The sequence below is a fragment of the Pteropus medius genome, unplaced genomic scaffold (assembly GCF_902729225.1).
Source record: "Pteropus medius unplaced genomic scaffold, Ma_sr-lr_union100, whole genome shotgun sequence".
NCBI classification, from domain to species: Eukaryota; Metazoa; Chordata; class Mammalia; order Chiroptera; family Pteropodidae; genus Pteropus; species Pteropus medius.
The window spans coordinates 740,324-767,178 of NW_024342470.1; the positions used below are offsets into that span (position 1 = coordinate 740,324).

At 42.5% G+C, this 26,855-nt stretch overlaps 1 protein-coding gene across 12 annotated transcripts in view; it reads left to right on the forward strand.

Moving 5' to 3' along the window:
* PPFIBP2 (PPFIB scaffold protein 2) overlaps positions 1-26,855 on the forward strand; it is a 132,462-nt gene that overhangs the window by 70,886 nt on the left and 34,721 nt on the right. For 9 of the 12 annotated variants that reach the window (XM_039863477.1, XM_039863478.1, XM_039863484.1 and 6 more), the window contains 2 exons: positions 3,471-3,584; positions 14,310-14,441. In XM_039863477.1, coding sequence (XP_039719411.1) covers positions 3,471-3,584; positions 14,310-14,441 — 246 coding nt within the window. Of the gene's footprint in view, positions 1-3,001; positions 3,303-3,470; positions 3,585-5,004; positions 5,766-14,309; positions 14,442-26,855 lie in introns of those variants that run through there. The other 3 variants (XM_039863486.1, XM_039863488.1, XM_039863487.1) reach the window with 3 other exon arrangements.

Sequence of the window (26,855 nt, forward strand, 5' to 3'; positions counted from 1 at the left end):
TCATGTTACTAATAAAACAGAGCCATGAGTGATACGGGTTTAAGAGTGCATGTTAATGGGATCAGGCCCAAATCACCTGGAGCTGGATCTAGACTTACACTTGGAAAACAAATCCCCTAGAGCTGGTAACATGGGCTAATAAGCCTTTGATGACTCTTGCTTCAAAGAGAGGAACTCCAAAACTTTTCATGGGAGAAAGATAGTCAAGGGAACAGTTTCAGTTCTGAAAACTTGCATTCCTTGGTAGGACATAAAGTTGAGCATTCTTATGCAAGGCCTGTTGTGGCAGGGGCTCTTTGCTGTGTCAGCTCTCAAATGCATGAATCAAGCATCAAGGGCTGGTATGTGTTTCACAGTCTGGAGCACAATAAGATGAATAGCCCAATCAAAGTTCCTTAAAAATCTTGAAGGGTGGTGGACAAGACGGGTATTAGCTTAGAGCCCTAGAGTTAGGAGGCCGCAGCAGTATATATTTTTTCTTCCATTTCACCTTATTTTTTTTCCATTTCACTTCATTTTATGAATGTAAGAGTAATAAATGATTATTTTTGAAACTTTGGAAAATCAAAAAGAGTTTATCATTTTGGCCTTTCCTTTCAGTCCCTCCCTTTTTTTTTTTCCTGTTCTGCCCCTATCTTAAATAATTAAGTTCAGACTTATACAATTATATAATTTTGTGTCCTTTTTTTTCTTCACTTCATTGATTTGTTCATTAAAAAAATCTTTAAGTCCTCACAACTTGGCAGACACTGGTTTTAGGTACTGTGGATACAGCAGTGAAGAAAACAATTCAATGGTCCCGTTCTACCTTGATTTCTGTGTGTGTGTGTGTGTGTGTGTGTGTGTGTGGACAATAAACCAGTTCACAGATGTTTCAGGCAGTGATAAATACTATGGAGAAAAATAGAGCAGGATAAAGACTGTGTAGTCAGGGAAGGTCTCTCTGACAGTAGACCTGAAGGAAGCTAAGGAGGGAGCCATCTGGTTACCTGGAGAAGCATATTCCAGGCGGAGGAGGTGGTGGGTCCGGCCTACACCCTGAGATAGGAGTATGCCGGATGTGTGGGATTAACAGGAAGGGGCCATGTGGCAGGGGCTAGTTATGCGAAGAAGCCTGGTGGAAACTACCTTCAGAGAGGTAGCTAGGGCCAGATTAGATAGCACATTAGATAGAGCACAGACGTTTTAAGGAATGTGTAATTTGCAAGGCCATCATGATTAATGAGTGTCCTATTTAGAATTTTGCAGCAAATAGTATTAAACTGTAAACCTTTGAACCAGAAATCTTTATGGCTAAAATAACACATTCCTATTTAGAGGATTACAGTTTAATAAAGAAGTCCTATTTGATAATCTCTTTGATGTTCATGGTTTTTAAAATTCCAAATTCTTGAATAATCCTTATTTAAGTAATCCTAACACAATTGGGAAACTGCTTATCAGAAAAGTCAGAAGTGGATCCTGGCTGTTTCTATTCTGCCAGGAGCTTATGGACAGACTTTTAGAGTTGCTCTTATGTGATCACCGCTGTTCCATAGTGGCCCCTTGGAGCTCGTTAGAACTACCATCAGCATGCTAGGGCCTCTTGCTTAATTCACAGGGCAGGTCGGCCAGACTGAATTAATTAGGGCCCTTGGCCTTGAATGCTTTCCTAGGTTTACTCATAGAAGAGCAAGGGAAATCACACAGAACAAAATACTTAGTTCTCAGGATTAGTTAAAATGAATAAAACCAAAATCTTTTATATCTTTATTAGAATGTAAGTTCTCAGGGCAAGGATTTTCTTTTCTTTTTTCCACTTTTCTGTTTCCTCCACTGTCCAAAATATGCCTAGCATGTAGTACAGGCTTAAAAATATACATGTTTGTGTTGAATAAAGGTCAAATTCTAGGATCTTTATATATCTCGTCTCAATTTTCTACACTTCTCCATTCGTAATGCTTAGAGTGAGCACTGAAGTTCATAAGTACTCTGCAGCCATGTGTATCTTGAGTCTTCTATGCAGCTGAGCTACAAGTTATAGAATACTAGAGACCACAGATTATTCCCTTGGGTACCACCAACATATGGCCCCGAGGCCCTATGCAGACTATGTGTGTTAATCTTCATAATAAGATTAACCATAACATATCCTTCTCAAAGAGAAACTCTGGGACCCAGGGGCAAAGGCCACTCCCCGGAATCTTACCTTTTTTGAAAATAGAGTTAGCAATTGAAAAGGCCAGGCTGCTGAAGGCATTGGACAAGAAGGATTAAAAAACAAACCAAGAAATCACAAAGGTTTGTGTTTAAATTGGACTTACTTGGCAGCAGGTGTCTGTTTTCGAATTATAATTGAAAAGTTAGCATACCGTGCTTTCAGGAATATGTTTCAATAATTTATTAATCACTTGGGAACATAAAAAAGGAAAGCGGAGAGTAGCCATATTAATTTAGATTAGTGCCTCTGTAAAGGGGAGCTTTATAATTCATAAAGTGTATTTAAACACTCATAAGTGAATTCACATTAACTGTTTCATGATCCAGCTATCTCATTCCTTTACATACCAAGAAATAATTTAGGATCATCTATACGTAAATGGAAATGACTCAAACATTGGTTAAAAACCAAAAGAGTCTGATTTCAATTTACCAGGCATTGATTTCTTTATTTTTAGGAGGTCACCCATTTGCTTTCCTTACCTTCCTGCTCTGAGGCACCTTTTAATTAAGAAAAAGGAAGAAAGGATCCTGGGGCAGTTTGCTAATAGAGAAGGCTATGAAAATCCTTTCAGTATATATTTAGGGTATAATATAAGTGACTTATTATAAATGGATTTTTATTAATTAATTCCAATATTCTCAGTGTTCTTCAGAAAGATGACTTTTTTCCTGCCAAGTGCAATGTGGCTTGTGTATATTTATGACTTAGAGTCATGTTTTGGCCTGTGAAACACAAAAACCTTTCCGGAGCCAAGTTTTGTCAGTGCTAATACATGCCCTTTATGTCCCACATTCCTTAATTGCTTCAGAACACTCATCTGATAGGTGAGCAGTCCGCACACCCTTATGAGAGAGGTGAGGTCATTGGTTAGTCTCCACAGGAGCTTGGATTGCTCTTCCACATGAAGTGTCAGCCCTGGCAAGCCAGCTGAGATATGCCTTGAGGTCGGGGCTGCCCCAGTAAGCTCTAGAAGAGGAATAAGAGCAAGAGTCCAGCCCAGAGGCAGCACCGTGGCTGTCGGGTATTTTTCCCTTGAGTCTGTTGAGAGCAGGAAACGTGACGTACATTGTTCAGGCGGTGGCCAAGACACCCTGGCAAGGTAAGAAAACAACTGGGGTTTCCTTCATGCGGGACACTTACCCCACCTGCCACCGGCCGAACAGAAAAGCCATTCTTTCTATGTAAGGATCAGTGGTGTGGTTTCCCGGCTCACCTCTTGCAGGGAGCTATTCCTGCTCTTTCAACATTGCTTTATTTCCCGGGACAGGTGAGTGTCCTCACAGACCAAGTGGAAGCCCAAGGAGAGAAGATTCGGGACTTGGAAGTGTGTCTGGAAGGACACCAGGTGAAACTCAATGCTGCTGAAGAGATGCTTCAACAGGTAAGGGTGCGTGGGGCTAAAGGCCCAAGGGTTCTACCGGGGCTCATGTGTTAAAACCCCTTTTTATATCAGGGTTACAGCTCTTACGTTTCCATCCTGCCTGAAGGTAGGATTGGCTGCTCAGCTTGTGGTGTTTTATGTAGCAGGTAAAAGCAGCCTGAACACTGAGAGTTGCAGAGGGGGGAGGGAGGTATAGGGCTGGCCCAAGATGAATAACCTGTTGGGCTAGTTAGACAGATTCCCAGGCAGCACTTTCTCCAGGACTGGTTCAGTGAAGGAGATCTCTGCTGGCAATGTCACCCTCATATTATCACATGAACTACAGCTTGACTGCAGGTATCATCTGGAGTTTTAGAAGGTCAATTAGTTAGCTTTTTGTGTGCCCTTTTTCTACTCACTCTTCCCCCTCTCACTCTGTAGTCTTCTTTGATAAAGCTTATTACGCATATAATATTTTAATATAATTTAATTGATATCAAAATGAAAAATAATTAGCTGTTCTCCTACCAGTGAAATAAATCTCTTAAGTGTCTTCTCCTTGTTTCTTTTTGGTCTTCCTTGTTATGTGTACATGTAATCTACAAAGGTCTATTCACATCACAGATACAATTTAGTCCTCAGATTTTGAATGCTTCACATCATAGGTTTTTTTTCCCCATTTTTAAATTTTACTGTATAGTTGTCTTTACTATCACAGTTAATTTTTTTGAGTGAAAGTATAATTGACTTGACTCTTCTACTCTTGAACAGTTTTACCCTATTGTAAATAATGAACTGAAATTTTTAGGAAGGATATTGAATTTTTATCAAAAGTCTTTTCAGAATCTGTTGAGAAGCTAACTGGAAATTTTATTTTATGAAATCTAATATATCTAGTTAATATCACAGGTTAATTTATATCACTCTTAACATTTTCAGTTATTTTGAAAAAAAAAAACACAACTGTGGCTGAAGTTTGTGTGTGTATGCTTTGTAGCTCCTGGTATAGTACTGGCACATAAAAGGTACTCACTAATTATTTAAAGAACAAAAGTCAGTCCCTTCAAAAGGGTGGGTTTGATTAAATGGTCCCTTAGAATCTTTCCCTCAAAGCTGTACTTTTTTTTTTTATTGCTGTGATCAGCATAAAATTAAAATCGTTTCTTCATAAAATAGTAATGAACACAGGCTTTGAATATGACCTTTGGTCTTAAGATAAGTCTCTTAGTTCCCAGGTATCTCCTAGTTTTGTTTGAGTGTGTTCGAAAAACTTTTAAAAAGTCAGTCAGTTTTCTTATGCAAATAGTTTTAAAAAAAACTAGTTCCAGCAGCTCAGAAGCTGTTATTAGTTATCTTTTCATTGATGATTAATAAGTTACCACATTCCTGGCTCCATTTAATTTTCTTTTTAAATTGTGTGCCACTTCTCTTGCTCATCATACTCCCTGAAAACCTGAGTAGTGATAGAAATTGAGTCTTTTTATTTATTTATTTTTAAAAACTTTTGAATCTTTCTTATGAAGACTCAAGGAAGGAAATAGCCTCAGGGAAAAACCTCAAATGGTGAAAAAGCATCTTCACAAAGAGTGCATTGGACAACCCACTAGATTATATTTTCAAGGCTGCACAAGGTGTGGTTTGGGGTGGGGATGAGAGAAGAAGACGAAGACATGGAGTGCTGTAAGAACCCCAGACAGAAACAAAGAAATTTGAATGTGAAAGGGGGGTCTGTCAGAAAAATGTCAGAAGGTGGATGTTTCTGGAAGGCAGTGCCTGGCAAGTAACCACGTAATTGGAGGTCTGGGAATGGCTACGTTGTTGTTCCTGAGCCCTCTGACCACCACTCCTGGCTGCCCTTCCAGGACTGCCCTATACCCCTCTCTCTAGCAGAGCTTCTGCTCCCTTGTCAGGGTCTTCTAGTCAAGTAGTCTGACGGTGGTTCCCAGCACCACCTGGGGGAGTCCATCTTGTCCTTCTAAGCATTATCCCATGGACTGGATTTTAGACTTTTGAAAAAGTTTTAATCTCAATTACCCTTTTTGTCCTGTTTATTCTAGATCTTCTTTCTTGAATGCTATGGGTTTGGCAGCAAGCCTGTGGTTTGCATGCACCATAGAGGTGGATATCTTGGCTTGGTATCTTTTGGAGTATGGTAGCTCTTATTAGCTACTTCTGGAGCTTAAAGATCTTCCTGAACTTAAGGTATTTTTATGCTCAGAACTTTCATTGTGTTCTCTCAGTCTTTTAAGGGTAAATGAAAAGAGTGTGGAATGCTCCTTTCTTGGCAAATTCTGCATTCACATCATAGGACACATATGAGCCTCAGCTCCCACTCATGTATCTTCTGGACTTGATGTTGCCTGAGCTGAGATCTTTGAATTCCCAGCTCCAAATCCCAAGTTGAATACTCTGCTGCACATGTTCATCTTTCCTGAAATCTGCTTGATGCCGTTTGAAAAGACACTTAATTCTTGCACCACAGTGCTGATGTGATGTCATCTGTAGCTTGGAATTTGTATGTATGTGTCCTCTGAACTGGAGCAGGCCGAGACTTGCCTTGTTTGACTGTGTTATCCTGGACCGCAGGGCTCTTGGCTTCTGGTGGTAGGAGCAAGAATGACTCATGGCCTTGAGGCAGAGAATGGAGGCAAACAATTGCCTCTTTCTGCCAGCTCCCAGAGACCATTCCTGCCCCGGGCCAAGCCTGGCCTCCTACTCAAAGGCCTGAGGAGCTCTGAACATTTTTTTACTGTCACAGTATGGGACCTTCTGGCTGCCTCTTACACTGCTTCCCTCGGGTATGTTGCTCCTGCATGCTGAATGTGTTTTGTCTAAATGAGGCAGCTGCTACTCACCTCTAGCTGACTGCCCATGTAGGCCTAGTGTTGCTAGGTAGTCCCATTTTTCACAAGAAGCCGGAAATGTAGATTTAAAGATGTTTCTGTTTTAAAAACATTGGCAACTACTTTAAATGAAAAAAAAAAAACCGTGTGAACCTCGGCTACATACCTTCAGGTCAAGCCTGGTTCACAGACCTCCATAACCTGGTTCATAACCTCTGCTCTAGACTTTGTCCCCTACTCTGGCTATAGTAGCACTTGTGACTTAAAGGAACCCATACCTCACCAGCATAGCACGAACCTTGTGCTTACAAAAACCCCACTGGGTTATCTCTCCCCACAGTTGTCCTCCTGACCAGTCACCCTCCCTCTAGGAGGCCAAGATGGAGAAAGGGAGTTTCCTACCCAACTCGTGAGCCACATACCCCTCAGCCTGGCCCGGCTTGGCCCCTGCTAAGTGCCAGTCTCTCAGTTCCCATCTGTTTTCTTCTATGCATTAACCCATCCAGTCTCTAGAAAGAGAGACCATGAAGAACTTGGAGTTAGATGGGCACACCAGACTAAACAGAATCAGCACAAGGGCCAATCCACATGGGCAGTACATAGATAAAATTTAGAAGTATATATTACTTGTCTGCAACCCATGTGGTCTGGGAAGGGGGCAACTCCAGCATCTCTTGGGACTGCCTAGGGAAGCACCTACTCAGATATAGTCTCAGACTCACTGAGCATGTCTAGATTTTCCAGGGAACCTCCCCTATTAGTAAGAGACATTTTCCTGGTAATATACGAATAGGTCTTCAAGGGGCCACTCAGCCTGGGTCAGTTTATGTGGGTCTGGGGTAGTCTGAGCCACTGGTCTGGATACAGAGATCACAGAGCTGGGCCTTGCCCTCTGTTCCTTAAGTAGGTTAAGGCATTGTCCAGCTGCATCTCTTAGGGCTGCCCACTGGGCTATCTGAGCCCAGGGCCTCGAATAGAACCCCAGAATACAGGCATAGGCCAGTGCCTCCTCATTGTGACAGGCTCAGATCATATTGGCAACAAAATCTCTGTGTCACAGGGAGGGTTCTCCATTGTCTGCTGATATATATGAGGTGACTTTTTCTGATGTGGTCTCCATGGGTCCTCTGGTGTCCTAAAGGTTCAGTGAGCTTCTCTACCCCCATCACTGACCCTTCTCCAGAGGGTGATGATTTCAGGGAAGGAGCTGATGCTATTCACTGGGTAAGAGGTTTTATGCAGAGCCAACAGTCAAATGCAGCCCTTTCCAGAGACTGGCCATTTATGACGTAATCAATGTCAAGTGGAGAAATGGTGTTCAGTGTCCCCAAACAAGACAGGATAGGGAAGCTGAGTGGAGAGGAAGAAGGGATGGATGCAGACCTCCTCATGAGGACATAACCAGCTTTTGGAAAATGTTCAAGGACACCAGGCTCTATTTCAGTCCTTCTACCTGGTCCAGAGCTCCAGACATCACGCAACCTCATTGTTTTGGCTGCCTTTTAGGTGAGGTGTGGAGAGTGACAAATTTAGGGGATTTGGAGTCAGTGGACATGACTTTCTGTAGATTCACCATTTGTTGATCTGAGAAAGTCAATGAACCTGAGCTCTTATTTATAGGGAATGGAGATGACAGTACAGACTTGGCATTGCCCACCTCTTAGAGCTGTAGTACCATTATTCCAGTTTTGTTAAGATCGAACAGTCACACAAATGGCCAGCATGAGTCAAGAACACTGAGTAGGGGGATACAGGGCCTAGGACACATGCCTAGTTCCTGCCCTTGAGGTGAGTGAGGGAACAATGTGCCCAGATATGTGAACTCAGCAAAGCATCAGCAACACAGGGCTGATAAATTTTCCAAAAGCACCTTTAAAGAGGTATTACTATCTTAAACAGAATATTAAACAGAGCCGTGGACATAATCCTGTGGAAACACAAATCTGTCTGAGGAGGTGAGACACTAGAGTCATGAGTGAAGAAAACAAGAATTTGCCAGTTATTTCCTAAAACTCCCCCTGGGAGATTTATGAAGCAGAAATAAGCCCTTTGCTCAAGTTTATCTCATTTGTTGTCGGACCTCCAGACCCCAGTGTGAAGTAGGTGCTTTATTCTTTTTTAAAGATCAGGGGACTGAGGTTCAGAGAGATGACTTTGTTAGTGGAGACTGAGTCTGGACTCAGACCCAGGCTGACTCTGAGCTCCTCCTCTGCACAGTGTTACTCATGATCATGGCTTCCCGACAAGGCCTGGGCCTCTTACTTCAAAGGGTAAAGGACACATTTTTCCTTTCATGTCTTTCCCTGGCCCAATTTTTCATTCTGGTTTCAGATTGCCAGCCTGGCTCCAGTCCTCTGTCATTGGTTAGTACCTCCCTGGGTCATGTTCCATACTTAAAGATGCAGGTAATTGCTTCAAGATGTGGCAATTTAAGGGGAGAATAAGTTGAAAGACAAATTCTTTGTATCAGCTCTAGTCAGAAACTGAGTTTTGGAAACAGGAAATAACAATTTGCTCCGAGATGTAGGCTTTTTTTTTTTTTTTCTGTCCTCATGAAAGGAGTCGTATTTGTCCTTCTGGAAGATATTACATGTAGTGGTGAAGGGAGAGAGAGGGGTGAGAGATAATTCATTGGTTCCATTGGTTTTTCCTAAAGTTTCATTACTTAGTTTCATGCTCCTTCATAGTAGGAAAAACAAAATACCGGTTTCCCATATCACCCCCTCTCTGTCCCTTGCTCTCTCATTTATGCAGCAACCTGGAAACAATTGAGAAAGCCGAAGCCAGTGCTGCTTATGAAACCTTTGCCCCTCATCTCCAGCCCCCTGCCTCCCCTCATTTCACCTCCCTGCACATTATGGTGGCTGCATGATTCAAAGAGATTCCCAGCAGGACCTTATTGTACAGGTCTGAGCAGGAGCCAAGCCTTGCCTCAGTTCTCCAGACAAACAGGCTGGATCCAGAGATGTCTCCAGTCTTGGGGATGAGAGCTAGGAACCAAAGAATGTTTTTCTTAAGAGGTAGACAGAATAAAAGAAAGCCAGCAAAGTGGATAGAAAAGAAAAAAGAAAGGTCAGGAAAACTAAAAGGAAGGAAGGGGTGGCAAGGAGTAGTTTACATTGATGAGTGGATCAAGCGTGAGTCAGTTGAGAGCTAAGATGCATCTGAAAGTTTGGACAATGGTCTTTAGAACCGGAACTGTTTCTGTACCTTATTTGGTGAAGCCAGAAGTTGGGTTGCAGGCATGCAGATGTCTTGTTGAGAAGTGACAGGAAGATGAGGAAAGAGAGGGAGCAGGGGCAAGGTTATTCTTTCTAGAGCTTGGGGAGAGGGAGGGACAGAGAGAGACAGCGTTCATACACACAACTCATACAGAGCATGCACATGCATGGTGAGAGCACTCGGGAGTTGATGGTGGTTGCTGGAGAGGGAAGCCAGGTCAAGAGGGAAGGTTCTTTCGAATGTCAGAAATTTGATCATGTTTATAGATTGAGGAATGGAAGCTGATGGTGAGGGAGAGATTAAATGCCTGTCAGAGTGAATGATTAATGATCCTACCCTAGAGTAACACAGACTTGGTGGGAACTTCCTCAAAGGCAGTACAGAGGTTAGGAAGAGCCTAGGACCACGTGAGGAGGTGTCATTCTGAGTTACCATCTAGAGGGAGAAACAGGACCAGAATTCAGAGAATAAAGCAGATGCTGCTGGTTAACCAGGGAAGCAATCTCAAGTTCCATCAAGCTTTGTGAGAATGGTATGAAGAGTCTAGAGACTGAGAAGTGGTCAGCAACAGGAAGGTGGGTCAGATGGAGCAATTCAGGAGCAAACTCTGGAATCACTGTGTTTTTTAACGTATGCTTTTTATGGAAACTTCCTGGACTAGGGAAAGAACCTGAGAGAGGAATTGGCTATGTACAGTTCTGTCAGACTAAACTTGGAAAGAAGGTGTGGGCTGGCTTTCTCTAAGACATAGATTTAAGAGATATGAATGAAAGACGATTCTGGGAAACTTTGAAATAGAAAGGATATAAGTTCAATGAATGATCAGATGATTTTTAAAAATCTTTTCAGTAAATACGAAGAGAGGTTATTTGAGGAGAAGTGAGGGATAGGGTGGGGTTTAGAGATTGAGGAGAATGGAAAAGATTTGGAATGATCTCTGAAAGGAATGAATACAAGTTCTGTCGGGCAGTATTGGAAGATCAGCTGTAATTAAATTTGTGCAGAAACCACTTGATGTCATTAAGTGACTTTTACCAGCAATTCTCAGGTCATGGGGAGTAGAAACATAAACAAAAGACTTTGAGGTTTGGCATGGCCTGGGCTCTGGTAAATCAAATGCACTTTAGGTCTACGGGCAGAGATGGGCTGGACGAGGGATTTTCTGGTGCTGATATGATATGACTGAAATGATTAATCTCAAGGTATAGAGCAGATAAGGAAGCAAATAGTGCTCAAAGGAAGTCAATAAACTAGGAAAATAGAGAGTTATTAAGTAACTAGCAGCCACTGAAGAAGAACTTAAAGATTATTCGACTGAGGAAACGGGACAGTTGAAAGGTCAGAGGATTGTAGCCAGAGGAGAGAACTTCAGAACTGAACATTTTAGGAGCAGAGCAAATGCATTCTGGACAAAGATGAGGGCCAGGTTGTAGCCATATTGCTGAAAACCTAAGACGAAGTGGAAGCAAAGCTTGTTGGTGTTGAGTTCGAGAATTGTGAAGCCAGAGTGGACGTTAAAAGGAAGATAAACAAGGATGTTGAAGTTGCTGAGGAGACGGAATGTGCCTGAAGTATGTAAAGAAACTGTTGATTAAAAGACAAAAGCCACAAGGACAATGGGAGACTATAGTGGGTTCTGGATATTTGGGGGAAAATGTGATATAACTGAGTGGTGCTGCCTTAGCAGAGGAGGGCAGACACAGAGATCAATAGGGACAGATAGTGATCTGGAAGCAGTCTTGAAGCAGGGAGAAAGGTGTTCTGTAAGTCAGGTTGTTAGAACAGAGTGGTCTCCACTAGAGATGATGGGGGAGGATGTATCGTATTGTGCAAAAGTCAAGATTCAACTTATGCTGGAAGTAGAAGGAGTAGTTGAGAATGTAGGGTAGTTATATCCAATTAAGACATGTATGAAGAAGAGGTTACAGTATATAACCTCTGTTGGAGGCCGCCTGGTGAAAGTTTAATTATCAGTGGAGTATGTGAAATTAAGCAGCTTCAGGTTTCTAATTAAAACTTTGGTGTGTCCAACTGGAATGTCCACTTGAAATGTTAGTGTGGCCAGTAGGAACCCTGGCATGACTATTGTGACCAATTAGGTTATTATCCTTGTCAGCTGGAACATTGGCGTGGCCAATTACAACTTGGCAATTAAAACAGCTAGAGGGATTTTGGCAATAATGGAAGTAGAGTAGATTCTTAGCTTTCAAGAAAGACATTTTGAGGAATCCCAGCAAAGCAGTATCTTGAATGCTGGTTATTAGACAAACAGCATGAGTATTATCTTAAGATACTCAAGCACTCAACAGAGGCTATGTTTTTAACTGTCATCCCGTAGGCCTTGACATCTGGTAGATATTTAAAAATATATTTGTTGAATAAACAGGTGACGTCTCATGGAAGAATATTTTCTCTGTTCTCAGCACTCCAAAGCAATTGTTATCTCATGGACCTTAATTTGTAGAATTGTTCCTTTTCATTTTTGCATTGGTGGCTGGGAAGCTCACATACACATTATAGTCCATCTCTAGTTGTATATAGAACTTTAGGGTATGACTTTTATACCGGCTATAACTCTGACTTCTACTTCTTTTCTTACCTGCTTTATTTTTTATGATTTATTTTTTAACTTGAATTGTCTGTTTTGCAAAGTGCCTCAAATCCTTTTTGGAATAAGCAAGTTGATGAAAGGATGAAGAGATAAGCAGAATTATGAGGTGGTGGAGACAGAGAGGGAGGTGGGGATGAGGAAGAAGGAGGTAGGAGTAAATAGGTAGTGTGGGGAAGGATTACATCTTAAGATACTCAACTCAGAGATGCCATTGTCTTCACCCAGGGAGTAACCTTTAGGGCCTTTTATGTTCTGTAGAGCCTTAACACCAGGCCCTAGTAGACAATATGTACTCAACAAAATCTTGTCCATTTGAATGAGTATTTCCTGGGTTTAGTGGATATTTGCTGATTGCCTTTTATTCAGCATGTATTTTTAATTTTCCTTAAAATTCTTGGACTTCTTCCTCTGTTTGGGAAACAATGTGATACATTAAATAAAAATAAGTTTTGGAGTGAGCAGACCTTGGTTTGAAAACGAACTCTGCTGTTGATTGTCATGTGTCCTTGGCCAAGATAGGTCAATATCTGGGCCAGTTTCCTTATCTGTAAAGTTGGGATAATAATATTTACTGCCAAATCCCTGGGAGGGTTTATGGAAAGCATGTATGTAAAGTACCCAATGGTGTCTGGCACAGAGGAGACACTCAGTGAATCTGTGCCCCCCAAGTCCCCAACTTCATTGTATACACTTATCTGGCTGACTCTTCATGACCAAGTAATCCACATTTCTGGCATGACGGTACTGCCGTCTCTGCCCTGTAAGCCATCTTTAAGTCTGGTGGCCCAGGAAGAGCTGGCCTTCTCAGTCCAGTCCTCAGCTCATTTTGCTAATATGGCTTCTAGATACTCATCCCTTTAGATTAGCAGATGGACAGTTTGTAGCCTGGCTTTCTGAGGTACTGAGGGCCTTTTGCTGTAGGGAATCACATATTCTAAATTAAAATCTCTGTCCTGTGTTTTTTGGTTCATGATCTGAGGATCGTTCAGAATATGTGAAATCACAGCTGTTTGGGTTAGAATAGTGTTGAGATTACCGTTCTTGTACTCGGTTGGGCTGCCCAAGATGTTATGGAATGCTCAGACCATGGCAGGATACTGTGTCTTTTCCTTCTGCTCATTTGGCCTGTTGATCTCCTAGTTGATCTCCATATTACATTCTCTTTCAAGGACCTATGTATTCAATGTCTGCCAAAGATTTTGAACCTCATGGAACATTGCTTTTTGCCAATGGAGAAACGTATTGCTTCTGGACTTTGGAAATGCTCCTGATTTTTGAGGTTCTTCATAATTCCTAGTAGTTCTTGGAAGGTGTTTTGGCTATCCCTTTTGTATTTTGCCTTAATTATGCAAATTAAGTGTATATTAATGGCAACTTGTTGTCTACTACTGTTCTACAAATGGCAGGACTAGTAATAGCCTCTCAACCTCCCATTAGAAGTCCTCACAATAAGGAAATAATAGTCTTCTTACTTACATCTCATAGTGGCCAAGTTGTAATTTTGGTACAGCCCAGGAAAGATCATCTCAAATAATAAGATTCTAATATAATCATTCAGTATATATTCATTGAACCTCTACTATATGCTCAAGCTCACTTCTGGGCTCATTGCAGTGAGGTCTGACAATGAGATGTGTTGAAGGCTGTGCTGAACATTAAGGAGGTGATATGGAAATAATTGGTTTTGAAAAATATATTGTCATAGGCTTGTTTTTTTGGAGAAGGGCCAGCTGCTTTGCCTTAAAATAGAAGTGAAGAAATTTAGTTCTTCGAGAGTATGTGTTCATTTTTCTCTATTCAGAAATAATGAATAATGGTGTCTGTGTGAAAATTTTTATTTAAATGTTGCTCACTTGTCTCTCAGAGCATAGTGGGTTATGGCAGGGGCTGTACTATTCCGAATGACTGATTATCATCTCAGGTCCATCCCTAATAGGCCTGTAGCTTATATGCAGTCACAACTCTGTGTTGTCTAACACATGACTTAGAGATTGGCTTTTGTGCTATAGAACTTGAGTTGTCTTTGTTGCCATGGAGGTTTATGAGTTTAAGATCCGTTTTTGCTTGCAGGAGCTGCTAAGTCGCACATCTCTTGAGACTCAGAAGCTCGATCTGATGACCGAAGTGTCTGAGCTGAAGCTCAAGCTGGTTGGCATGGAGAAGGAGCAGAGAGAGCAAGAGGAGAAGCAGAGAAAAGCAGAGGTGAGTGTGATACACCAGATTCCAGGAGGACCCATAGTGTCCTAAGCTCAGATCAGGGGAAGCTATCCTAATGTGGACTCAGACGATCTGGTCAACCCCAGCCCTGGCAGCTGCTGGGTGCGACAAACATCTATGCACTAGAGACACAATGATCTGTTAATACCAAGTTATCAGGTTTTGCTGTAGCTGCAAATTTTAGCAATGCCCAAACCACCCAGTTTTGGCTCTAAAGCTTTATCCTCCCTAAAGCTGCTGACAAGGATAGAAAGGAAAGCAGGAGTGTGGGAAGGATCAGACAAGACGTGGTGGGACACAGATGCCTTCTGTGAAATCCAAGGTAATAACCCTGTCTTGGGATGAAGTCAGCTGCCCAGTAAGCCACAGTCACTATATCTGAGTCTGATATGCATTTCACTGACCCAAATGGAATCCTTAGATTTTGTGTTTCTTTTCTCCCAATAGGTCATATGAGTGAGCCCATGCACAGGCCTTCTCTTAAGAGGATGTTTTCCTGGGTTTGTTTTTGCTTCTGTTTTTTCCAGGCTCCATGTGCCATTGGTTAGAGAATGCCAGACTCCATTTTTGGATAAACATTTAGAGAATTTTAGGCTTTGAGCTCCTTTATTTAAGAGAGAACAGCCTATTTAAACATTAGATAACTATCTTCCATGTGTCTCTACCTGCTGGTCCCTATATTCCACATCCCAACTTGAGGGTGTGGAAGGAAGATAGGCTTAGGTTTAGAAACACCTTGACTCACTTACTGATTTAACTGCTTAATAGCTTTATAGACCTCAACAAGTTAGCTACCTAATCTCTTTGAAATTCAGTTTCTTTATTTGTAAAATGAATAACTGTCTGAAGTCCAAATAAAATCATGAAAGTAAAGTCCCTATCATAGTCTCTGGCATTTCATATGTAGTTGGCTTATCCTTCCTCCATTTAGGCATCTCTAAAATCTAAAGATGGATATTGTTTTTTTCTATTAAGTGCTAACGTTATTGTGCATTGAAACCTGACACATTTCTGTGTTTGCAAGGTAAACATTGGCCATTGAGACACTCGTAGTCTGTGGGGCATATTTCTTGCATTGCTTTTGAGAACATGCTCATTAGTAAGAAATAAGTTGCCAAAAGAAGTTTTCTCCATTAACCTGAGGATAGCATCTTCCAGTGATTAAGAGTACAGACTCCTGAATCAGATCTCCTGGCTATCATCCAAGCTCAGCTACTCAGTAGCTTTGTGATCTTTGTGATTTAACCTCCCAAACCTCTATTTCTTCTGTAAAATGGAGATAGTAATACATACTTTCTATTTCCTGGATTGTTCTGAGTAGGGAATGAGTTCATGTACATATAGTCCTTGGCATAGAGTTGGACACATAGTAATAGCCAGCTTTTATGCATCACTTACTGATCTCGTTGTTAACCATGTTGAAAATGGAAATGTAGCCTTAGATACATTATTTATATATGACAAAGGTCACACAGACTGAAAGCTTATCTGTCTAAAGGGTTAGTTGAATAGACTCAGCTTCTTAAAGGTTCACAGAGAAGCAATTCAATTTTCTCCAGGTTTAGAGTTAATTTTACCAGTGTTTCAAGATGTGTGATTACATGTGACCATACGTTAGGGCTTTAGGGGAAGAATTCGATAGATTCTGTAAGAAGGCTTAAAGTGGCAGAGACTCAACTCGAAACCACATAATTTTTTTTAAAGGGTAGGAGGGTCATTAGGTCACACAACTTGAAGAGTCCAGGGTTTAAAAATCCAATAGCACATGACCTCATGATGTCATTAGAAACTGGTCTTAGTGTATCACTTGGTTCTGTTTTAGTCTTATTCTCAGGAAGTCTCTCCCCATGTGGTGACAAAGATGGCCATCAGCAGCTCCAGATCCTACCAGTCTGGCAACCCCTGCCGAAAGATTCTCTTTCTTAAAGGTTCCAGCAAAAGCCCCAGAATTGTGTCCTATTGGGCCAGTTTGGGTCACGTACCTTGTTCTGAACCAGCCACTGTAGGGAGCATTTACCCACACATGGGTGTATGTGCATGTGAGAGAGTCAATCCATCTGTGGCAACATGCAGAGCTAGTACTAAGCCGGGGCAGCTCAATTCCTTTCTAGGGAAGATAGGAAGGATAGAGAGCTCTCACTTCTGGGCCAAGTATAGCTAAAGCAGTAATTTTACCGTTTGCTTTCTTTCTTTCTTTTTGAAGGACTGTTTTTCAATCTGAGTTTTGGTTTTTGTTTTCCATTAGGCTATTCATTTCTGAGGCAACATAGACCCTGAGCTGCTGGCGTCAGTCCTATCAGATAACAGCCCTCCCCAGTTGCTAATACAAACATCAGGTTTTCACGTGGAGGAATTCTTTAGGCTGTTCAGTCCTGTGATAGTCAGAGAACAGCCACATGACCTAAAACAGTTTCTCATTCTTGTAACTGAACATAGTCTTTGCTAGTATGCCCAGAACCTCCACTACTATTTGTAACTACCTTGAACGCCAGAGGCTTTTAAAAACATGAAGAGTGCTGCTTAAGCTGCACTACTGGCCTGTGCATGGAGATGTTTATTCTGAGGGAGACATTTAGCTAGCTCAGGTTACCAGAGGTTGTAGTTTCATGAGTAAAAGGAATGCTGCTTTCCATCCTGCAGCACTGCTGTTTTTTCCAGTGAATGTGTTTAGCCTAAGGCCTGATTATTTGTGGTTTGGAAAAGGAAGGAAGCTTTTTTTTTTTTTATTTTAGGTAGCCAGATCTGTAATAAACTTCCTCCATGGAGCTCAGAATTTATCCTCAAATTCTATTTTTTTTTTTTAATGTTTCAATGAAGAAGAAAAAAAAAACCCGGATACTATTAACAAGAGCATTGCCAACTACTCTTTCAGTCTGTTTCTGATCTCACCCTAAGCCAGTATCCTGTTGCCTGTAGTTGTAGGAATGATTACACATGGTTGTCTATAAAACCTGAGGACTGTGAAGGGCAGGTTTCTCATCAAATGGAGAGAATACTAACATCCAGCCTTGCTCTGGGGTCAGTTAGCGGCGGCCTAAATGAGGTGAGGGTGATTACCGGGTTTCTTGTATTTACTTTACTTTTTCTTATCAGCCTTTTGCAATGGTTCCGGGTCATTTCAAGGAACCTAAGTTTGGATCGATTAGGTTTACTCCTGAGAAGCAGGACTGCAGAAAGTAAATACTGGAATTACGAGGAAAAAACATGAAAGAAAGAGATCCAGAGGCAAAGGAAAACCCTTGGGTGGCCCATCGTGTCAAAGCCATGTCCCTAGAGAGATCTTCCTAGAAGAGGGAGGCTGGCTCCTCTAAGCACTGTGGATGCAGGGAGGCCTACCACTGGATCCCTTTGTGGGCCCCAAAGAGTTTTGCAAAGGGTACCAGAGCAGCCTGTAGGAAAGGCTACGGATCCAGAATGTGCTGGGTCAGCCCAGTCGATCAGGGATATGCACAAGTATGAAGAGAACCAGAAGGAATCTTCAGGATTTTCTGGCAGAAAATGGAATGTCCTGTGGCACAAGATTTGGTGTCATCCCTTCTTTCTTCCCATGGTTAGGACCTTGGATCATGGTTTCTGACCTGGGCAACCAGAATGATGGACTTGGGGTACAAAGCAAGGGCTGGGAAGATTGTGTTTGCTCAGAGAAGAGCTGGCCTGACTTGGAGAGTATTATTATTCTTGTTTTTATTTTATGTTGTTTTGTTTACTTATTTTTATTAGAATAAAAAAATGTTATCCAACATTTCAAAACTCAATAATTCAAAGATATATACAGCAAAAAGTCTCCTTCCATGCCTGTCCCTCAGCTAGCAGTCAGGAGTAAATGTCACCAGTTTGTTTCTTAACCTTTCAGAGTTATTTTATGCATGGACAAGCATATTTATTTGGATATCTGTCTATGCCTATCTATAAATATATATACACACAAACATTTCCCCTCATTAAAAAACTTCCTCATTCATATTTATGTCTGCATATTGTTCCACTGTCTGTCTATGCCCTAGTTTATTTAGCCAGTTCTCTTTCGATGAACATTTAAGTTGTTTCCAAGTATTTACTATTACAAATAATACTTGTACATGTGTGAGGTTATTAGAGTGGATTTGATAGGTCAAAGGGTATATGCACTTGAAATTTTGACAGGTATTTTCAAATTGCCCTGTAGAGTATAGAGATTACATTCTCTCCTGTGATGTATAAGAGTGCCAGGACACTATTAAACTGAGCACGAAGGAAGAGGAGAGAAAGAACTAAGTAAAATTGTGAACAAGTTTAACAGGTAGGATGGGCTGGGAAAATCTGTGATTATAGGAGGTGCCTAGTAGTTTCAGATAGAAAAGAACCAGATTGACAATTAGAACCTCATAAATGTCACTTGAACTTCATGACGTGGGACCCAAGAATGGAACACAGGTACAAAAGACTCTGCCCTATGAGAGGTAAACAGACCTGTCAAGAGAAGAGATAGGCTGGCCCTGGAGATAAAGCATTATAAAAGTAAGTTGAAATACTAAGCCTGAGGATAGATACCTTGGAAAACAGCACCACTCTACCGATAGAGAGAATTAAAGGAGAGTGTCCCAGCAGTGTTGGGGCATACCATAAGGTCACACCGAGCAGATGTGCTCCTGATATAGATCCCAGACTGATTGAGACAGATAAGAGGCAATAGTGGAAGGAAACAGCACGTTGGATAGCTCCTAAAAATCTCCAACTAAACACTTAAATATTTGAAAGGTTGGCTTTTGGTCCCTCTCCCAAACCTCCCCTGCCCCCCCACTCCACCCCACTTGTTTATAGCTTCCACCAGAGGGTAGAGAAAGAAACTGGAAAAACTGCCACTCTAGCTCTAATGTTGAAGCAAAGGAGAAAACTAGTTTATGAAGTAGAAGTGATGGGTACCTTGAGAGACAGTGGTCATTGTTATTTTAGAGTTCTTGACAGCAAGAGAGGGGAAAACTAGGCATAGACAAACATGCATTGTAGACGTTGGCAAATTATAACTTTGAAAGTTCAGAAATAAAATAGACGATGACTCAAGAACGTTAAACTATTTAAAAATAATACAGTCCAATTGAACAATCTCTCAAATAATACCAACAAAAAATGCTTAACAGTACTTTGGGAGAAATTAGTTTTCAAAGAGGCTTGTACAAAAGATAGAAAGAACAAATAAAAGCGCACCTGCACGAACAGCATCGGGAAGGGCGAACCCCACACAAAAGGACAATACTGAGGACAGTAGAAAGACTTTATGTTAAATGTTATATTCTCAGTAAGATCAAAGAAAGAATGGGCTCGATTCCAGTGATTCCTCTGATAAGTGCCAAGAACTTAGGACAGTGGTCCACAAACTGCTTGCTATAAGCGAACTTTAAGAAATCAGGGAAATCAAGTGATTTGTTAAAAAGCTGGAAGTAAACCATTTTCTCCTTTTTCTTCTCTTTCTTCATAATGACAAAGAAAGTTAGATGGGTTTTATAAAATTTAGTCTATGAAGTTTGAGGTCAACCCTATGATAGTTTCTGAGAAGCTAGAAGACAAAGTTGGGATCTGTGTCCATTGAGAGTTACATCAGATTGACCTCATCGACTTGGCTGGAAATATGTCTTGTAGATCTGGTAAACCCTTGCTTCTGCAAGGCTTTGCAAAAACATTGCTTGAGATAGTCTTATGGATAACATAGAGGAATATAGGATGAATGTGAAAGTAGATATATTGGTACCCAAGTGATAATGAGTAGTACATAAATACTGTCTAGATTTTTTTGTGAGGGTAACAATAATCTGCCCTTAGCCCTTCTGCCTGTTTTGTATTTTTAGTCCATAATTTCGATGCTGACATAGAAAGCCTTGAAGTTGTAATGACAAGAATCCAAAGCAAAACTAAATGGATCAGTTGACAGTGGAATTTATAAAAACATATACAGACTAGACTGATAGGTAAGTTGGCAGAATAAGAGTAAAAGAGGTCAGAAGAACCTAAATAGTGCAAAATCACTGAAGATGCAGCAGGAAACACTTCCAGAGGGAGCCAAGCAGCCTTTGGACAGAGAACATGCTTGTGGATTTGCCCAGGAGGAGGGCACTGAGGAAGAGCTGTGCCCCTTGACTGGTGGAGACTGAGTTTGTTTGCCTGCAGAGTGGGGCCAGGGAATGAGGTGATGAAAGTCAGGGATGGCAGGTCTAGACTCCTCATTTGAGGGGTTTATTGATGGAGGGAACAAGAGAAGTGAGAGAGAAGTGAAGTTCTTGAAACTTATATAGGAGAAAAGAGCAGGCCTGAAGATAGGCAGGGCCAGTGAACTAGAAGAGGCTAGAGATTTGGAGAAGGGTGCCCAACCAGGCGAGCATGCTGCGGGGTGCGGAGCTGCTGGGCTTTTGTTGTCAGCAATCAATGTCACAGAAGCCTTAACTGTTCCCCATGGGCCCTAACTGTGTCCCATGACTGCTGGGTATTTTCCGTTGTTCTCCCAGTCTCTCTTGTTCATTTCTTATGAATCAAACACTTGATGGCACAAGGAGAAGCACTGGGGAGAGAGAACTCACATTTATTTAATCCTCCCCAGTGCCAGGCACTACGCCAGTTGCTTTACCTAAGTCTCACATGATTTAATCCTCCCAGCAACCCTATGGGATAGTAAGACCCCGATTCTACAAATTTAAAAACTAAGTTTGGAAAAGTTTTATAACTTGCCTAAATCACACAGAAAAAAGTGAGACTGGCACTAAACCCAGGTCTGCCCAAGTACAAAGCCTGTGCACTTTTCACTCTATCATACTGTCTTTGGTCATAGCTTGGATGCTGGTAACAGGCTGAGTGTTGCCTTGAAAAATTGTTTTTGACTTCATCCTTGATTAACCAGCCATCTGACCTCCTGCCCTAGCGTTCTTGGTGAGAGGGTTAGAAATTAAAAACAAAACAAAACAAAACCAAACTCTACGCTAATTGATTTCTAGCCTCAGCTGCATCCTCTCCATCTTTGGTATTGCTTTTCTCTACTCCTAACTTTCCACTTCTTATGCCTTACAGTGGCTATGCTAAATGTGTATCATTTTTTGCTTCACTGTGTCTTTTTAGCAGACATACTTGCCACCTCCTCTACAGAGAAGATCAAGGCCAACATCTTGTTTCTCATCTAGAAAGCCACCTGGACCCCCAGCTTGCTTTCCCTCCATGCTTAGCTAGGCCTTCCCCCCGGGGCTGCTGATTCCATCTCCTCTCTTTTTTCTGTAATTCCTTCTCCTCCAGCTTCTTGGTCCTTATAGGTAGGTAGTCCTAGGACCTACCTGCTAAATGATGACTTCGAGACTTCTCAAAAGAAAAAACATGAACAAACTAAATGTAAACAGGCTTTTTTTTACTTATTACTTCCCAGTAATGGCCAAGTCCATGGACAGCAGAGACAGAGCTAGACTGTGACTCCTTGTGGCTGAGGCCAGTCAGGCAGGAATCCTCTACCTTTGTCAAGCATCTGAGCTAAGGCAACATGATGTTCAGAACCCAGGGACACATGGAGCAAAGGCCAAATCAGAGCCCAGTGTTTGCACTGAGACCGCAGGTCAGACCTCAGAGGGCAAGTATAGTCCACCCGATTGGTCAGTGTTCCATCAAGGTTCAGGGACCAGCAGCATTGGAGCTGGGTGAAGATCTGGGGTCCAGAGTGCTTACTCAGGCCCCCAAGGGTCACCTTGAGTTTTTAACCCAATCCTCTGATCTCCATAGAGAAATAACTTGTTAGACAGACGACCCCGGGGGAAGACAACCGGGGCTGTCTGTGGGTTAAATCAGGTGAGTTAACTCAAGGGGAAAGTGGCTGGGAGGCCAGGGACCTGCTTATGGCATCGATGACTACATTGTAGCTCTCCCAGTCGAAATGGCATCACCAGAGAGGAGAGCAGGCTGGTGTAGGAGACTTAGCTCAGTGCCCTTTCAGTCCCAAACTGCCACCCAGACCATCAGTTTCTCTTCTACATTGGAAAAGAACAAGATGAACTGGGAGCTTTTCTTCTTTTAGACAATACTGCCACTATTGAATGGATAATCTCTTTCTAGCATGACTGGGCAGTTCCCATGGTGACAGTGGGTAGACCTCTAAATGCCTGATGCCAGTGCTTAGAATATCAGTAAAGGTGGGCAGAGAGGGGCTAAACAGTTTAATTGGCTGCCCCGCCTCCATTCTACTCTGTTGCCAACGGTCTCCTTAAATCCCTATCCGTGACCCACATAGGCTATTCATAGTCCTCCCCAACTTCTGAGTTCCTTATCACCACAAGTGGCACTATCATCTGTACCCCAGGCCATGATCCTTCATCTCACGTACTCCTGCACCCAGGCAAGGGGTCTTGAATGCTACTTGGCATCACTTAGACTCGTCCTATCCCTTCCTTTTGACTCAGACAGAATTAGTCGCTTGTTGCTCCCTGAAAGACTGGTGGTTTTCTTGACTGTAGTGCGTACAGTCTGTTTGTGATTGTTATTTTGTATGTCTCTCCCCACTCACCTGCGAGCCCCATTGGCTACTATGGCCTTGGCTCTTTGCAGAATGGAACTAAATGTGGAGTCAATAAAGGAAAGCCCAGGAGACCTGCTAGTAATATGGGTTCAGAATTGAGTAGATATGAAATCCAAGGGTTGCAGGTATTTTTCAAAGTTGCCATAAAAGGCCAAAATGTTCTTGAGGCTACAAAAGGGTCAGGTTTGGAGAGGGAAGTGAAGGAGTAAGGTTTTGTATATAGAATGTGAGGGAGAGTTTAGGATTGGGGACACATTAGCATGCATGAGTGTGGTGTGTGGCATGTGCCGTGTGCAGTGTGTTACCTGCACGCGTTTTGGAGACAGTTGGCATGTGAAGCATGGGCACTGTAGCTCCTGTCTCTGCTGATGCTACAGTCGGTGCCTCATGTCGATAAGCAAGGATAGTCCCCCAGGATGGCACGAAGAAGTTTGGGGGTTTGTTCAAACTGCAAGACAGGCCTGGGGATGGGGCAGGCCTCAGGAAAAATGCCATGTGTTTTGGTTCCTGTGAAGAAAGCAGGTGGTCAGAGATCATGATTGCTGGGTGCTACCTGTTGCTCATCCTCTGCTCGCTTCCCTCCATCTGGGCTGCTCCCATAGGGACTTTGGCGCCTGAGAGCTGACTGACGCTGAGTGCCTTTTCTCCTTTCTCTCCCTTCCTACAGTCGGTTCTGAATGTGATCAGTGAGCTGCAGGAGCAGATGTGTAGGCTGCAGCTGGACATCCACAGGCAGATTCAAGAGCGCCTCTTACTCAGTAGGGACCACCCTGAGGAGGTGGCGGCTGGCGACGGTGTGGCCGAGCCCCAGGCCTGCAGCCAGGACTGTGCCCGTTGGGAGGGGTCACCTGTAGGAACCATACTTAAGTATATCAGAGCATGTGTGTGTTGGGCATTCCATTGGTGGAGGGGCTGGGCTTTGTCCTAACCAGAACAGAGTGTGGTGGCTTAACAGGGATCTGTTGTTTTCTCTGGGCAGAGCTTGGGACTCACTCACTCCCCTAGTGGGAGTTAGCTCTGTGATCCTCACTGAGCAGAGTCTGAGCAGGTGAGGCCAACCCTGCGACAGGTGGTGGCGCTCATCTCCCTCAGGACTGGGGATGAGGTGTGTCCAGCGCCTTCAGTGATGGGGCATTTGTGCAAAAGGAAGCCTCAGGATTCCCCTGCCCAGGTACAATTCAGACACTGATTCTTGCTTATGGGCTGGGAGAATAAATGAAGTTTCATCTCCCATGATTTTTTTATTAGAGGAAGAAAAAGATAGCATCATGAAAGAACCCTTTCAAGTCTATTTTTAAAGAGGTTTATCCCAGTGAGAAAACAGATCACAAGTTTCCATTTGCTATAATGATTAAGTCATTATCGGAATTTTCAGAAAAATTTTCCCACATAATCTCATTAGAGGGATTTCACAACCTCTGGGCCCTCCGGTGTATCTGACCTAGATTCTGGACTTGACCCCCCACATTGGTGTGACCAGGTCCTGTGTGACCTGGGTGAGGTGTGGTGCTTGTGCCTACACAGAGATGAGACTATACTTCCAAGGTCCACTGTCAGAGGACTTGGAAGTCCAAGGGAAGGTCAAGGTCACAGTCTCCCTGAGCACTGCAGAGGGTCTGCCTCAGCTCTGGAGGAAGTCACCATGATCCATATTCAACTATGGACCATATTGAAATCTCTACCTAGACTTAGACATTAGGGGAAGTGCTCAGTGCTGATTTTCTCCTACATTGAAAGATATGGGGGAAAAAATGAGAGTCAAGATATAAGTATAGATTTGGATAGGGAAGCTCTGAGAGGGTGCTGGGGCATGCCCTGTGTTGAGTGGGTTACCCAAGAAAGACTTCTAAAAGAAGTCAAAATTTGCACTGGTATTTATAGCGGATGATGGGCAACAAATAGCTTAGAAAAAGGATGTGCTAAAGAGATTACAAGAACCTGGAGATCATACTCTGTGTCCCCATAGTCACAGCCCCTCTGGCAATAAGTAACCTGCACACTTCTGGTTCTCTTTTTAGCAGGCCTGCTGCCCCTCAGGTAGGGCCAGAAATGTTTTCAGAGAATGTTCCTGAATGAGCTACAAGCCACAACAAGCCTAGAAATCTAATGCTGCACATCCTGGATGCTATAACCTTAGCTTGGAAGATATTTTTTTTAATGGGCATCAACAAATGCTCATCTCAACTGTAAGAAAATCTTAATAAATTATACACTACAAAATTCAAGAATAAGCGACATCACTTTCTGGTGGATTGACACAGAATGCAAAGAGCTCCAGGCCAATTAAACGATGACTTGAATTTCACATGTTCATTCATCAAGAAATAATGCATACCTACTATGTGCCAAAGGTTAGCAAAACTACTAGAATTAACAATATAGGAGAACTAGCCATTAGCAGTTATACCTGTAAATGTTTAATTACAAATGATGTAGCAGTTCTACAAGATGCCATGAAAGACTATAGCAGGGGGACCTGATAAAGTGTGGAGGTTGGGATAGCAAAGCTTCAGTGAGCCATGACGGATGGGCAGGAAGTAACCCAGCAAACAGTTCCAGACAGAGGCCCAGGTGTGAAGGCCCATGTCAGGAAGAGGAACTAAAAGTATTCAGTGTGACTGGAGCATAACCAGGGAGAGAGAGTAATACGAGAGGCAGACAGGGCACTGGGTCAGGCCAGACTTTGTTGGTCATGGGTTAAAGTTTATAAGCTTTAAGGAGCAGGGAGTGCTGGGATCAGATTTGTGTTTTAATTGTATTGTTCCCCTGGATGTCGTGGGAATCAGTGGATTCAAGAAGGAAAAACGACAGAGCGACCAATGAAGAGACTGTGCAGGCTTTCAACATGAAGTGCTAGACCAGAGTAGTGGGGTAGAGTTGGAGAGAATGAGAGAGTCACGTTATTTTCTTGGAGGTAGAGTTAACAAGGCTTAGGGATGAATTACATGTGTAGAGGGAAAGGGAGACGGAGATACCAAGGATGGATCTCAGGCTTTGCACAGGCAATTAATTAGGTGGATGAGGCTGCTGTTTAATGAGACAGGAATATCTAAGAGGGGGATTAAGAGTCCTGCTTGGACCACGACAGTTGTGAGATGCCTGCACTCCATCCATCTGGAGAGGTTAAGTAGGAAGTTTATTAGATGAGTAGAGTTCAGAAAGTCTATGGAAGCGATTGATCACTTTTATGCTAATTTTTCTGATAGGAACCAGTCAGCAAGACCAATTGTCTGTTAAAGGAACCTTCATTTGGAACAAGGGTGCTTCGGTGGTATCGTCTTTACTGAAGGGGTAGTTTAGAAAGTAGGGGCCCTGGAGTCCAAAGATACAGGCTTGAATTCCAGATCCACCATGAGCAAGTTGTTTATATGTCACTTCCCCACTCAGCAACCTTCATTGACTCCCCGCTATCTAAAGAGTGGCATTAGAACTCTTTATATTCTCATCCAAAAGCTTTTTCAATAGGGCCCAACCTTATCTTCCCAACCTCGTCTTCTGTCCCCTCCCTAGATGCCTTCTCCCTCCCTCCTTTCTTCAAACCAGCTCCCTCCTCTGAACTGGAGCACTCAGACTGGACTCTACATTTGGTACTTAGCATTTGTTCATTTAGTGTTTTATTTCCATCCTGCTGGCTGTCACTTCCTCTATGAAGGCTTTCAGGATCAGAGATCCCTTCTCTGGGTTCCTCAACCCTCAGCACAAAGAGATGATCCCAATTAACCTGCTTCCCACTACTTTGTAAGAAGCTTCCTCATTTCCACATCTCTGTTTACTTCACTCCAAAGCCTTTCCTGTCCTCCCTCCTACACAACATGTCCATGATGTGGGTACACCCTGCAGAGGGTGTGGATGTCAGAAAGGGACAGGTAAAACAAGTTCTAAAA